Below are 15,976 nucleotides of genomic sequence, written 5' to 3' on the forward strand. Positions count from 1 at the left end.
CCCTGCAACCAATGCACCAATAAACAGCTGACTTCAGCCCTGATTGGAAGCACAGCTCTAAGGGTTCCATCAAGCCACGTGGGACCGGGTTGGAAGTGCTAATGCAAAAAACACTAAAGTTGGGATTGAAGCATGGCTGGCCCAGTGTCCGGCCCTGCAGAGTATAAGGGACTTTAGTTGCTCAAGAGGACATAAATGAGAGATTCCTCACCAGCTGGTGATTTGGTCAAGGCTGATGTTCATCTCTTCCAACTCTCTGAATCCTGGGACTTCAACAATGAACACATGTCCACCTTCTGTTCCCAACAATAGCAGCTCCCCTGAGGAGTGAGTCAGCACTGAAGTCACTCTGGTCACACTGGGGGGGGCCCTGGCACATACACAAACAAGAAAATTACAAGAAGGACAGCCTTCAGCTCCATCCCTCTGAAAGGGAGCAACGTTGTTTGCTGCTCCAGCCAGGTGAGAACCACCTGAGCAGCTCAGCATGGGATGGAGTCAGAGTGAAAAGCTGGTTTGTGTCAGTATGTCTGTGTACCCAGGTGGTCCGGTCAGCAGGAAACGGCCTATCTCAAGCAGCTCTGAAAGTCCTTTGTGGCTTCGTAAAGTCCACATGTGCAGACTGTTGTCATCCAGCAAAGTCACCAGCTCCACCTGTACGAACACAACAAAGGTTGGAGGTAGTGTGTGTCTGCTATAAGCTCTGCCTGTTATTTTTCCTTACTGTACCTGATGAGGCATGAAGAACACCTGTGTGACGGCAGCATTTTCATCATGGAGACCCATAAACTCCACGCCAGGAGCGCCGTACCTGCGCTCCAGTTAAGGACAGTCTGAATTTACAGGAAGTGCACTCAATACGTTTCATTCATGGTTCTGGTTCATGGAACAATAAAAGTCTAAATATTTTTATTAATAAATAACATTTGGTGAAATAATCCCCTTTGTTGTGTGTGAAGGGGACTGAACTCTACCCCCTAGTAGATCGTCTGAGCAATCAGAGGCTCGGTCCAATGGAGAAAACTCTACTCTCAGTTTCTTCCCAAAGGTGGATTACGCTGAGCAGTCAAAGACTTAGAAATGCATTAATTTGGAGTTACTTTTGACCGATTACAAAAGGTAAGAAAATCTAATACAGGAAATATTTTTAGGAAGCTGTGACTAAGCCTACCTTTTGTAAACAAGGAAGCTTAAAGGAAGTGCTCTTCAAGCTGGTTTCTTTGTCAGCATATCTTTTCGACAGAATATCTGAGAAGTGCACATTTTGCACACAAGTTACTGCATGGAGTTACTCAGGCAGATGAGTGATCTTGGATCAGCTGAAAAAATTGTCAAAGGAAGTGCCTGAAATGATTCTTTGGACTTCGTTCTGGATCAATGTTGGAGTTATTTGATGTCCTATAATGTGATGCACTGATCTGTCTGAGGGATCTCAAACTGTCCACATGCTGGATGGGGTCCTACCTGCATTTCTAATGAAATCTTTTTTTTTCTTGGTAGGACATACACTGCCTGGCCAAAAAAAAAGTCACCAACTGGATTTAACTAAGCAAATAGGTACAAGCCTCCTATTGGATAAGTACTTCAAAGGCAATTATCTTTCAGCTGGCAACAAGTTATTTAAGCCCAGCTGATGCAATGAGTAACTCCTCATTTCTTAAACAACCATGGCAAAAGACACATCCTGTGGTCGTGGAAAAGACGTTAGTCTGTTTAAGAAGGGTCAAATCATTGGTATGCATCAAGCAGAGAAAACATCTAAGGAGATTGCAGAAACTACTAGAATTGGGTTAAGAACTGTCCAACGCATCATTAAAAACTGGAAGGATGGTGGGGAACCATCGTCTTCCAGGAAGAAATGTGGTCGGAAAAAAATCCTGAATGATCGTGATCGGCGATTACTTAAACGTTTGGTCAAATCAAATCGAAGAAAAACAACAGCAGAACTCAGGAGTATGTTTAATTGTGAACGAAAAAGCATTTCCACACGCACAATGCGAAGGGAACTCAAGGGGTTGGGATTTGAACAGCTGTGTAGCCGTAAGAAAACCTCTAATCAGTAAGGCTAACCAGAAAAAAAGGCTTCAGTTTGCTAGGGAGCATAAAGATTGGACTCTGGAGGAATGGAAGAGGGTCATGTGGTCTGATGAGTCCAGATTTACCCTGTTCCAGAGTGATGGGCGCATCAGGGTAAGAAGAGAGGCAGGTGAAGTGATGCACCCATCATGCCTAGTGCCTACTGTACAAGCCTGTGGGGGCAGTGCTATGATCTGGGGTTGCTGCAGTTGGTCAGGTCTAGGTTCAGCAACATTGTGTGCCCAAAGAATGAGGTCAGCTGACTACCTGAATATACTGAATGACCAGGTTATTCCATCAATGGATTTTGTCTTCCCAAATGGAACGGGCATATTCCAAGATGACAATGCCAGGATTCATGGGTCTCACATTGTGAAAGAGTGGTTCAGGGAGCATGAGACATCTTTTTCACATATGGATTGGCCACCACAGAGTCCAGACCTTAACCCCATTGAGAATCTTTGGGATGTGCTGGAGAAGGCTTTGCGCAGTGGTCAGACTCTCCCATCATCAATACAAGATCTTGGTGAAAGATTAATGCAACACTGGATGGAAATAAATCTTGTGACACTGCAGAAGCTTATTGAAACAATGCCACAGCGAATGCGGGCTGTAATCAAAGCTGAAGGCGGTCCAACAAAATATTAGAGAGTGTGACCATTTTTTGATGGCGACTTTTTTTTTGGCCAGGCAGTGTATAAAATAAGATATAAAATGTACAAGTTGCAGATCTACTGCAAGTTACGGTTTTAGCTTTTATTTGTATTTTAATATCCAATAATCATGTCGCACTGTCAGTTTGATGTCTCATAGAAATCTCTATTTTTATCATTTTTTGTTCATTCATGTTGTAGATTGTGTGGGCAAAGCCACTGCGGCAATAAGTAAATACAGATCTGACCTTATATTTACTGCAACTGTTGGTCTGTAAGCAGTTACTGGCCAGTGTACGCTTGATTTGATAAATCAGACATTTCTAACTTTTGCTTTAAGATTCTATGGCTCAAGTAGTCTTTCTTTACTAGTATGTGAACAAGCAGAAGGGCAGAGAGAAAAGGGGAAGACATGCAGAAAATGCAGCTGGGCCAGAAATCACACCGGGAACAACTGCATTGCGGTCTGTAGCTTCTATATATGGCTAACTCGTTCTACCACTAAGCCAGCTTGTGCTCCTGTAACTTGTCCTTTATTCCTTTTAGTGTGCAAGTTTGCACTGCATATTGATAAATGAGTGCCAGTGAGCGGAGCTGCAACACACGGTTCAGTCTTAGCACAATGTCCTTCCCATTAAAGAAGCATCAGAGTTTCTGAGAGGGATACAGCTTGATGGCTCCAGAGCGAGTTCCAATGGCCATGAGCTGAAGAGAGGAACTGTATCCCAGAGCGCTGGGCTGGTGGGGGAATCCATGTTCCACAGTCTGCACAGGACAGCAAACAGACAGACAGACTTTATTGTTATTCAAATGTACATTTAAGTGTACATATTAAATGAAATTTTGTTGCAAGGCTCCAATAATAATAAAATAAATAAGTAATAATAAAATGTATCAATATAAATATATAGAATAAAAAGATTAATGGGAGTTTAGTTTGTCTGCCCAGTGACCCCATGGCCCTGTAGTGCATGTCTGGTACTGTATTGAAAGGTTGCACATGTTATTTGGAGGGTTTTAGTTTTGTTACATTAGCCTTCCTAAAGGATTGTGTGCTATGAGGTAAGATGTGACTAAAATCAGGAATTATTTGGTAGATCGATTCTTGTGACCATTTTTTCATAGAAAATGGTGTTTTATGAGATTATAAAACAATATTCTCATAAAACAGTGAAAGTGAAGGTTACACTTTCGGTGCATTGTAAAGTCACTTACTGTTAGTAAGGGATTAGACATTAATAATGTCTGGAATATTCTCACACATGCAAACTTAATGAGCTGATGCATTAAGGAACTGAATTAAGACTTTCCACATCTGGAAGCTATCAAATCATCTGATCTTTGAACATTTACTTGTCATTTCAACTCATCAACACATGCAAATTAACCCTCGGAAAAAAATGATGATATGACCTTCACCTCCACCATTGATAATGAGGTCAGTGGTGAAAAGAATGAACTTGCCTTGGTGAACTGGAAGAGCTCCTGTTTGAGGCGATCCCGCTGGGACTCAGTTCCATGTCGCCTGAACCTTTTCATGGTGCCTCAGCAGCAGCCTGGAGCCCGCAGCACCAAAGATGAACTCTATGAGGAATGAAATGGAAAAAAATAAAGATGTTTACACGTGTGTACATGTATGTGAAGCTAAAACGGTCACTTGAGTTCTGGGTAGAATAGATTTACAGACAAAGAAGGTTTTTTTTTTTTTATCTTAAATGCAATCTATATTTATGTAAAGCTTTGGCTTAGTTCTCTGAATATGCTCTTTCAGCAGATGGTCTTTCTTTGAGTCTGTATACCAAAATACTATTACTAAGTTAGTAGATTATTCTAATAATCGATACATCATGATTAACCAAATTAATCGTTTCATCCATAAATGACATCATCTTGGGTTTGACATGAAAACCTGTACAAATACGTTTCTAGTTCACGTATCAGTGTCTCCTTGGGCTGCCACCTTATCGTGGTGAAGGGGTTTGAGTGTCCCAATGATCCTAGGAGCTATGCTGTCTGGGGCTTTATGCCCCAGGTAGGGTCACCCAAGGCAGACAGGTCCTAGGTGAGGGACCAGACAAAGCGCAGCCTGAAGACCCCTTTGATGGATGTGAACGTTGGACTTGGTGTTCCCTCGCCAACTTTAGACGACTGGATCGACATAACATTTAACATGTATAAAATGGAAAAAATAACAGCCTCTCTCAATCACAAGGCTGAACAATTCTGTCAGTGGTGGTAGATTTGGGTAGACTAGGTAAAACTTAAAAGATCTGATTTCATTTTTAGAGACTAAACTTGACTAAATCTCCTCGACAATCCACTCTCCTATGACAGCCATACTTCATAATCATTTTATTCTATGTTTTTCATTGATGTTTTTTTTTGTGGTTTGCTTTTTACATTTCTAACTTAATTTTTTTTTGGTTTCTTCTTTCACACTCTCTTTACTCCCTGCTTTATAATCTTTCTCAGGGAAGGGAAGTTGCATTTTTGTTTTGACTGTTATAATGCAATGGTCGACTTGCCCACCTGATTTCAAATGTTGACGTTAGTCTTGTGATGTAGAGGCTTAAGTTCATGTAAATGATACTTTCTTGAGAATCAATAAAGATAAAATTTAAAAAAAAAGAAAATGTTAACATTCCTGAGTTAGTTCCACTTTGATTTCTTTATTTTAAGACAAACCCGGTAAAAACAAAAGCTTGTTCTGGAGAACATGAGCTCGTTTGAGCTTCCCTTTCTGCCATATATTCTGTTGAGTCAAACTTCAGAAGGTCAATGTGCTGCACACGCAGACATGCTGCCATGTGAACCCAGAAACTCCATTTATAACTAACTAGTGTTAGATATGCTGCTGTAAACGCTGTGTTTACTACCCTGCAGCATACCACACATCTTCATCAGCATATCACATGATTGTAATGATCCTAAAGACATTAGCTTGCACAAATGATGTCATGTTGGAAAACTGCCTTCCTCCACCATAAATCTTTCTGTAAACTCAATACAACAGATGGAGGATCAGACAAAACTTGAGACGTGCACTAGACGTTTTAATGTCTCATCACATCTGATAATGTGGCTCATAAACCAGCTCTAGTGTAGACCAGAATAATCAATAAAATTTTGTTTGTATAGCACATTTCAGCAACAAGGCATTTCAAAGTGCTTTACATCATAAAGATACAAAATCATTTAACATAGAATGAACAACTGAAACATTACATTAAGTCAAGTGCCATCGTTAAATTCTTAAATCGATTATGCTTCAAAGGCAACTCCAAACAGGTGGGGTTTTAGACTACGTAGATTTAAAGGCACTCTGTGTTTCAGCAACTTCGCAGTTTTCTGGAAGTTTGTTCCAGATTCGTTGTGCATAGAAGCTGAATGCTGCTTCTCCTCTTTTGGTTCTGCTTCTGGGGATGCAGAGCAGACCTGAACCAGAAGACCTGAGAGGTCTGGAAAGTTGATACAACACTACCAGATCTTAGCGTACTGTGGCGCTAAGCTGTTCAGTGATTTGTAAATTAACAGCAGTATTTTAAAGTCTATTCTGTGAGCTACAGGGAGCCAGTGGAAGGACTTTAGAACTGGTGTGATGTGCTCTATCTTCCTAGTTTTAGTCAGAACTAGCAGCAGTGTCTGGATCAGCTGCAGCTGTCTGATTTGTTAGACAGACCTGTGAAGATACTGTTGGCGTAATCGATGTGACTGAAAAAAAAACAATCCACATCAATAGGCACATTTTAAATAAGTTTTTTTTCCCTCAGTTTATTTGTTGGTTTTTCATTAATACCACGGAAGGAAGATTTGGAGCTGAACGTGAGCTGGACGATCGGCAGCAAAAGCAAATCTGAGTGAAGATAAACGCATGGTCCAGTTTAGACCGGTGTTCTATGCTACCCATGAATCTGTCCTACCGTGTGGTAATGCGCATGTGCACATTGATGCTACATCACATACTACCTACTCAGCAATTTCTTATCAATACATTCCACCTGTGGAAGTTCTGTTTCATCTGTTATATTTTGTTGAAGATTAAGGTAAGCTTTATTTAATTTATTTTATTCATACCTGGTTTTATAACCCTGTCCCTATACTTTAAAATATTTTAGTTTAATAAGACTCTTTTTATTAAACCGTGCTAAATAGAGCACATTGGTAGCGATGTTATTTGAGATTGAAGCTGTGTAATAGCGGTGTAATATTAGTGTATATTATCGGTGGACACCTTGTGACTGCGCTGCATTTGATCAAATCTGTCATACAAGTTATTAATGCACACACAAAAAATTACCTGATCAGTATTTGTAGCTGTCTGTGTTTAATTTAATTTCAACAACATGTTTCTCCTGTCTGACACTGTTTCATTCTTACAAACACCTCACACTAACATATTTTTAAAAACGTAAGATATTCTAATAAAAGGACTAGTGCACAATCCATAGCTTTTCGTTTTAAACGGGTAGGATATTCAGATGAAGGAAGTGATATTCTTGTGGTTTGGCTGTGTATATAAATTGTTCCTAAGCTTCCACTGCAGTCCCGTCACTCAAATAATGTTATTCAATGTATTTAACATTAACACAACCTGCTATAGTTTTCGGTGTGTAAACATGGCTGTAGCAGTTTTGGATGCGTAGCACTGACAGACTTGGCCATCTATCCATGTTACGGTAGGGAAATCTGACGAGGTAGCACTGATAGTCAGAACACCGACTCCAGTATAGACCAGGTCCAGTAGAGAAGCAGTTAACAACAGTGTTTAAGCATTTAAAATACTTTCTTGGAAAATTCCAGTCCAAGAAAGTCCAGATCAGGAAATAAGTAATTCCTCTACTCCAAGACTGGACTGGCTGTTGTAATAGCTAGTCCAGTTTCTCTAAAGCCCTTATCTTAAGTGTCAATTAAAATGAATTTAACTTTTTGAGAGTAGCCAGCAAATGTCTGATTTAAAATATGAATATCAGTTTACAAAAGACTAACATTTTTTAAGATAGAAAGTTTCTTTGTTTACAGAGGTAGATAAGCACAGTCCTAAGAGGAGGAAAGCACCTCTCAGGTCCTAAGTAGAGCATAAAAATGCTAAAGAGGCATTCAGCAAAACAGCTAGCAACAAAGACAGAAATTTATATAAAGAACCTAGAAAAGCATAACCAGATGCGACATACCTGCAGATGAATATTAGTTAGGCTCATACATATTACGCACAAGAAACATCATCACTATTCCAACTTAGCCAGATTTAAAAAATATTCCAAGGTAGAATTCTCAACCAGGTCTCTGATAAACCCATCAGCATCCATGCAATTACATTCATGTCTGACTAATTTCGAACTGTTCTGAAAAATCCCAAAAGGCTTTTTGAAATAAACATTACATACATCTCTGTCTTTCCATCCCTGGCCCCACTCAACCCATAACATAAAATGACCGCCTAAAAATAGTTGAATGTTCAAAAGGCATTTGTGATCTTTATTCATGATAGGATGATTTGAGTATATTCTGCTTATGTGGAACAGTAACCAAAAAGACTTTGTCAGATGATGGAATGCATTTCAGTTTTTTAAAAATAAGACCCTCCTGATATATCGTGCTAAGACTGCAACCTGAGTGAACAAGCTCACTTTCAGTGAAGCAGGCCTTCAGTACTTGGGTTGCTCAGATATTCTATCCAAAAACAAACCAGCATCATAAAGTTATACTTAAACATTTAGTCTGACTTAACCCCTTCCACACACAGCCAACACTTCACATAGTCAAATATAAGGAAACAACCATATCCATACTGACTAAATGTACTGTAATATATTTACAATTACGTTTTTAAAAGTAATACTGTAGTTTTAACTGAGTTGATAAAGGCTTATGTTGAAGTTAGTGTTACCTTTGATATTATTATTGCAAAGTGTTCCAATCATTGGGTGCAGTAAAATGAAATGTGGATTTGCCTAATGATGTACAAACTTTTGCAACCATCATAGTGATGACTTAATTACAATATAAAATGCAAGTATTGTTGGAAATATTGAGTGAAAAATTAATAACGGTGTAATTAAAAGTATGCCCACTAATATTAATTCTACATTTTTCCATGAAAGCTAATCATTGAAACCAGTATCTATTTCATCACTAAGACATAAGAGCATGGTTGAACTGCTGAAATGAGACAGGAAGGTCCCCATTTAAGTCCCAGCCTGAGTTCTTCCTGCATGTTCTCCCTGTGGATACAAGGGTTCTCTATGGGTTCCTCCCACTGTTCACAAACATGACTACTAGAATAATTGAGCCCTGGTAAACTGTGCTTTGGTATGATGGCATCCTTGTATGTTTGAATTGTCTCTATGTTGCCTTGTGATGGACTGGCAATCTACATAAAGTGCACTCTGCCTCTCGTCCAATGACCCCTAGAGATGGGCACCAGAACCTGTATAATTAGCTATGATTATACAGGTATGTAGATTTGCTTAATCTACATAAAGTGCACTCTGCCTCTCGTCCAATGACCCCTAGAGATGGGCACCAGAACCTGTATAATTAGCTATGATTCATGGATGGATGCATAAAAGGATGTGTACAATAGAGGCCCCACCCTCTCTTTGCTTAAGTCTGTCAACACATTCCAAACCTCCTAGAGATGGGCTGATCTGACATCATTATCAGACTCGATACTGATCTCATCCTTAAACTGGATAGCAGACTGAGGCAACTGCTAAAAACAAGACGATTGTTACTGAACTTGGGTTTGTCATATTTTACTCTGGACATTCAAGATGTCAGCAGAACAAGCAAAAACACCACACTTCAGATAGTAATCTCACTCACTACATAAAACAAATGTCCTAAATATATCAGTAGATTAATTTGTCAGATTCCGCAGTTTACTTATAGGTTTAACATACAAACAGCTTGTTAGGGAAGCCCTCAGTCAGCAGACAATGCTGATGCTTGCTGCAAAACACAACATTGGGTTGTTTTTTTTATTATTTTGGGTTTTCTTTAGCTCTAAGCCACATATATTAAAATTGCAAAATTAGCTCAAAATATTCTACTTTCTGTTATAATGAATCTCTAGAAAATGACAATATTGCTCTTTTACACAATATTTAAATTTTTAGAGAGCTACTACAGTCTCTTCATAGAGATGTAGCAGCTCTGTAGTACATGGTTAATATGGGCATTAAATGATTGTTTAGAGGCATATACAGTGAACCCTCGTTTTTCACGGGGGTTAGGTTCCAAAAGAACCTGTGAAAGGCGAAATCCGTGAAGTAGTTCCCTTTATTATACAGCATAATTAAATACTCTACATTGAAACCAAAGAACAAAAACTGTTTTCAGGCCTAAGCATTTTTTTTAACAAATGGAACGCGTTCTTACAAATAACTACAGTAAAATAATAATTTTAGTCATCAATACGAAGTACAGTAGGACAAATTGTGACTTGCGTATTTCACTGTTCCTCTGACTGTGACGCTGAGGCCTCACTCCGCTCTCTAGTGGCATATTTCTCCTGAAGCCTGTAGTGCAGGTGTGTTTTTTTGAGAGAAGAACATAGTTATCGGTAGTTGTTGTCGCTTTTTTCTTCTGGGCAAAAATATTTGCCAAAATTTGCCAAGCTGTATTGCGTATATTTAAATGCCGTAACGTGATTGGTACACAGGTAGAGAAGAAGCGCGGAGACTGTTTAGTCAATTAGGACGCAGAACACAATGCACTGTGAAGAAAAATAAAACTGCACAAAAAACTCCGCGAAGCAGCAAGGCCGTGAACGGTGAACCGTGTTATAGCGAGGGTTCACCGAACGCCATACTTATTAATCTTGTACATAGAAATGCATCTTAGAGCAGTGTTTCTCAAACTTTTTCAGGCTGAGGACCACTTAAGCCGTTTAAGAAACACTCACAGACCACCTAACCTGAAATTGCCACTGCGATAACACATCTTAATATACACTGCCTGGCCAAAAAAAAAGTCACCACCAAAAAATGGTCACACTCTCTAATATTTTGTTGGACCGCCTTTAGCTTTGATTACAGCCCGCATTCGCTGTGGCATTGTAGTTAGCTTAGCGACAGACTATTGTTTGCCTCCGTTTCACTAGCATTCAATGAACAAAGGAAAAACATTTCCAACATATTCATATATTTAACTTGCACCTGTACCTTTTACCACTCTTAACAGATGAGTCAGATAGCAGCAGCTCTAACCCACGTCCCTCCTGGCCTGTCCTCTCCTAAGTGAAGTTAAAGCTGCAGTATGTAGGCAGTATATAGACGATAACAAATTTTGCTGAAAGATTGTCTCAAAAATTATTGCAATAAATGATAATATTGTTTGAAGAAATGTTTACACTGATTCAATGGAAATGACGTAGTAATAATGCATGCAATTTCCTGCCAAAGATAGATACACTTTATTTTCAAAAGAACACTAAACACTGAAACTGATAAACAAAATAAACAAAACAACCAAAAACAAAAATAAAATGGATTCTCAGTCTCCATTAACAAAAAATGTACTGGAAAAAAAACTAAACAACATAAAGCCAAAGTGGAAATAAATACTGCATTCAACCAAAAGAGTGCAGATTATGAAGTCTGTATATTATGTTGCCCTTCAGTAATAATTAGATTTAAATGGAAAAGACGGGCACATCTGACTACTTGATGTGCCCGTGTAGTGTGTAGTTCACACTACACGATTTTTTGTTCCTATTTTTCCCCTTATGACAATCTTAGCACGTTGGTCTTTCTAAGATTGTGTGGTGTGTTATGGTAGATCATCGTTGCCGCTCCGATCTAAATCAGGGGTTTTCCCCGACTGGGAGCTTAACTCAGCCTGTTGAATGTGACAGGTAGCCAATCAGAAAGCGTGGATTCTCCTCCGTTCTTTATGAGGGGAAATTACAGAGAGGAATCCCAAACAGCTGACACGGCGCAACCCGAAGTCCAGCGGACATTGGAGATGATATGTGGAAACAACATTAATGTTTATTCAACATGCAAAGAATATAGAAATGACAAGGGGAGGAGTCGGAGCGAAATTGCTACCGCAGTTGATAAACCCCATAACTTTTCAGCTGTTCCTCGTTAACTGACGTAAATAGGTTATAATGATTTTCATTCAGTCAGGACTTTACGCTGACACTAGCCACATGCATTGCAGGTAGATTGTAGTAAAGCATTGATTAATGCCTGGTTTTAAAATTAGTTAACTGGACTTGTAGCCATTATTTTGTGCCCATTGTTGGACACCACACGGCAGGACCGAACCCGATCGAACCGACAGAAAACATTACCCGATTTCTGTCGGGTAATGTGTGGTCTGTCAGGTTTTGAAAATGGGCCGACAATCGGCTGACAGCTCTAAGATCGTGTAGTGTGCGCAGCGCTGGGCTTTACACTAAGGAAATGAGGAAGGGAGGAGTCAGTGGAGAGCACCGGAGTTGAGCCCTTTTTCATTCAGTCGCATTAGCTGAAAGAGAAAAAGGTCAGAAGAGACGATAATGCCGATAATTAAAATGACGTCGATAGCTTTAATTTATCGTAGGATTAATTGATTATCATCGTTTATCGCGACAGGCCTACTGGTAGTTGTCATTATTTTGTTCTGTAAGGTAATTTCAGATGACCCTTACAATGAAGCTGAAACAGCACTCAGTCTACTGACAAAGGTTCTTTGTTCACCTGCAGCAGGTGAAAATGGAAGGACAAACCCCTAAGGCGGCCAGTGGATCCTGCTATCATTTCAGCAAATTCTCAATACTAAACTGCTTTAGTATTGACACATTACATAGCTCATTAAAAAATTGACCAAAGTGTTTTACAATTTTACCAATAAGACAGCAAATAGAATAAAACCAAAATAAAAAGCACACAAGAGTTAAGACCTGTAAGAGCTACTTAGCTTCTCATCCTCTACCAACCCTATATGAGAAGCCTAACGTGGAGTTCTCTGGAATGGTGACCCAATAAAGCTTTCTAGTCCTCGGCTCCTCCCTAACCTGTATGGAACTACATGGCAGTGGTAATAACACACCTGCTGATGAGCCAAGACACACCTTACAGGGGTTAGACGGTTCCGTCATTATGCAACAATTGTAGGAACTCTTATTCAGCCGGTAAAAGCTCCCGCTTTCCTCTGCAGGTCAAAGTGGACAAACTTTTACCATTGTGTTGGTTTCTCCGCTGGAATTCAAAAGTTGTTCAGAAAGCGCTCAGTCTTCCTGCGATAAATGACCGTTTTGACAGCTGGAATGGATTAAACCCCACCAAAACAAATGGTCTAATAACCCACAACCGAGAAGTAGATTTTATCTTCTGTCCACAAAGACACTACTTCTAGCTAATTATGAGTCTGAAAACATTAACTTTAGTTTTACTACTTCTTTCTATGTGACGGAGATAGATTAAGCAGGTGAAAGTTGTTGCTGCTGGAACTTTAGCCAGCATACCGCTGAGGAGGGAGCCAAGTCCGGCCTTAGCAGGAACCCAACTTTAGTTCCACAAACTTTAACACCTGAACGAACAGCAGCCATGTCCTCCTCCTATCACACCTGAGTTCTCTGCTTTTACAGCCACACCACGACCTTATCTTGCCAGGAAGCAGCGTAAGACTCCCCACAACCCAAGGAAAAGTATACTCACCGGGAGAAGTCCAACTGTTGTCAAACTAAGACAGGAGTTGAATACTTTGTCTCCACCGCTCTATCCTGCCAGGCTAAATTTAACTTTTTCAAAATCGGCCCTAAAACTCACATAAACACACCTCAGGCCAACGTTCACTTGGCATATCCTGTTTCCGCCTTACGATCCAGCCCCACAGAGAAGGACCCGCCCCATTCTGTTTGCTGCAGCGAGGTGTACTTGGCTCCACAGAAAGAGTTTAAGTGGTGGAGCTTCGCTGTCAGCCGGAAACAGCTCCACAGGTAGGCGGAAATACGTAAATTACAGTGGGTACGCTCCATTTTTCAGCCGGCGAGGATATTAGTGAGGCTTATAGGTGTGGTTTGCACACAATTTCACCCTTTTTCAGAGGAGAGATAAACCCCCATCAAAGACAAGTGCCAAAATACGAACACTGACAGAAATGATGCATAAAGCAAATTAATCTGGAGGACTTGATAAATTATAGGCGGTGCACTAATTTACATGATACATTACAGGCTGTACGCTAATTTCTTATGTCCTCAATGATAAATTAGTAATCGACCACACAGGTCGATGTGGTCGATTAAGAGGTTGGCAGCAAATGTTTTAATAAACTTTATTTATTTTGACTGTTCTGGCCCTCGGCTGGGCCTCCGTTCAAAATAAAAACTTCCTCCACCCTAATTATGTGTCATTACTGCCCGAGTCATCCGCAGGCATACTGTAAAGGAATGCGCCCAGTGTCTGCACCCTGGCAGACTCCCTGGCCAGAGTCTTACAAATAAATTTACAAAGAATTTAAAGTGTGTGAGCTTTTGTTATTACTGGTTTGTTATTAAACAGTAATAGCAAAACAAAATAAATGAACATAAAACTAATTGTTTTCCACATATACTAAGGTAAAACCAGTGGTGGGAAGTAACGAAGTACAAGTACTTCATTACTGTTCTGAAGTACAATTTTTCGTGTATCTGTACTTAAGAAATAATCATGGATACTTACTACTTTTACTCCACTACAGTTTACAGTAAGTATCTGTACTTTCTACTTCACTATATTTCTGTTCGTGTTGTCACCCATCGCCTCCCCGTTTTACTCGCACGCAGAGCTCCAAGACATTCGCAATGGACCTTACCAAGCTCCGCCCACAACCGACCCACGCGACCGAAAGTCTCACAAACAAAGCCTCGCAGCGCGTTGTTTCTATGTAAACATGACTCGATTAGTGCATCATTTCTACCGGATTTTCACAATATATCAACTACTACAATGGACAGAGGAACTAACAAGTTCATATCATCATCTGGGAGGAGGTTACTGGTTTCTCAGTCACAAGCTAGTTGCAAACCTGAGGTCAGCAGGTGTCAGTCAGTTATGGTAGATCTGAAATTTGGTTTGATGACCTCAATATGAGAAGCTACAGACTGATAGAAGGAACCAAAGAGCTCTGTAAAAGTAAAGGCAAATCTTCTGAAATTGGGATATAATTAATTTCATTTCACATAATTATCACGGTAGAAGCCATTTGTTTGTTAAAATTTTATGAAATATACACTCAACAAAAATATAAACGCAACACTTTTGTTTTTGCTCGCATTTTTCATGAGATGGACTCAAAGATCTAAAATTCATTCCAGATAAACAATATTACCATTTCTTTCAAATGTTGTCCACAAATCTGTCTAAATGTTTGATAGTGAGCATTTCTGCTTTGCTGAGATAATCCATCCCACCTCACAGGTGTGCCACATCAAGATGCTGATCTGACATCATGATTAGTGCACAGGTGTACCTTATACTGCCCACAATAAAAGGCCACTCTGAAATGCGCAGTTTTGTCTCACAGCAAAATGCCACAGATGTTGCGAGCATTGAGGGAGCGTGCAATTGGCATGCTGACAGCAGGAATGTCAACCAGATCTGTTGCTCGTGCATTGAATGTTCATTTCTCCACCTTAAGCCGTCTCCAAAGGCGTTTCAGAGAATATGGCAGTACATCCAACCGGCCTCACAACCGCAGACCACATGTAACCACACCAGCCCAGGACCTCCACATCCTGCAGGTTCACCTCCAAGATCGTCTGAGACCAGCCACTCAGACAGCTGCTGAAACAATTGGTTTGCATAACCAAAGAATTTCTGCACAAACTGTCAGAAACCGTCTCAGGGAAGCTCAACTGCATGCTCGTCATCCTCATCGGGGTCTTAACCTGACTCCAGATCGTCGCCGTAACAGGTTTCCAGGCTTGATATTTATTTCTCGATTATTAATCAGCGCTTCCCTGAACACAGCGATGGTTGATTGACTAGCTGTACTTGATGCTAGAGTGGCTAACACGAGTAACAGTTTAGTCCAAAGCCTTTTTTGCTAAAATAAAATCTTTAGTGTATGTCAGATACAGTACACATTGCATATTGATATCTGTTTAGCTAACGTAAGACTGTGTAGCAGAAAGGCTTCAAGGTGTAGAAGTTGTATCAGTTCTGCCATTACGCTGTACTTAGCTAACGGGAAGCGTGTGTTTGTGAGACGGCCACGCAGGTGACCACGTAGAATGGACATCATCCAATGAAATGCGGCCCCTCTGGTAAGGT

The 15,976-nt window shown here is 40.1% G+C and overlaps 1 protein-coding gene across 1 annotated transcript in view; it reads right to left on the bottom strand.

The window, feature by feature from the left end:
• Nucleotides 1-13,585, bottom strand: part of llgl2 (LLGL2, scribble cell polarity complex component) — a 68,483-nt gene extending 54,898 nt beyond the window's left edge. The window contains exons 1-6 of the mRNA XM_023341298.1: nt 13,379-13,585; nt 4,194-4,313; nt 3,397-3,494; nt 730-811; nt 539-654; nt 212-370 (exon numbers count right to left, since the gene is read on the bottom strand). Coding sequence (XP_023197066.1) covers nt 212-370; nt 539-654; nt 730-811; nt 3,397-3,494; nt 4,194-4,268 — 530 coding nt within the window. The 5' untranslated portion in view covers nt 4,269-4,313; nt 13,379-13,585. The remainder of the gene's footprint in view (nt 1-211; nt 371-538; nt 655-729; nt 812-3,396; nt 3,495-4,193; nt 4,314-13,378) is intronic.
• Between the last annotated feature and the right edge of the window lie 2,391 nt (nt 13,586-15,976).

This window comes from Xiphophorus maculatus, chromosome 10, assembly GCF_002775205.1.
Source record: "Xiphophorus maculatus strain JP 163 A chromosome 10, X_maculatus-5.0-male, whole genome shotgun sequence".
In the NCBI taxonomy this organism is placed as follows: Eukaryota; Metazoa; Chordata; class Actinopteri; order Cyprinodontiformes; family Poeciliidae; genus Xiphophorus; species Xiphophorus maculatus.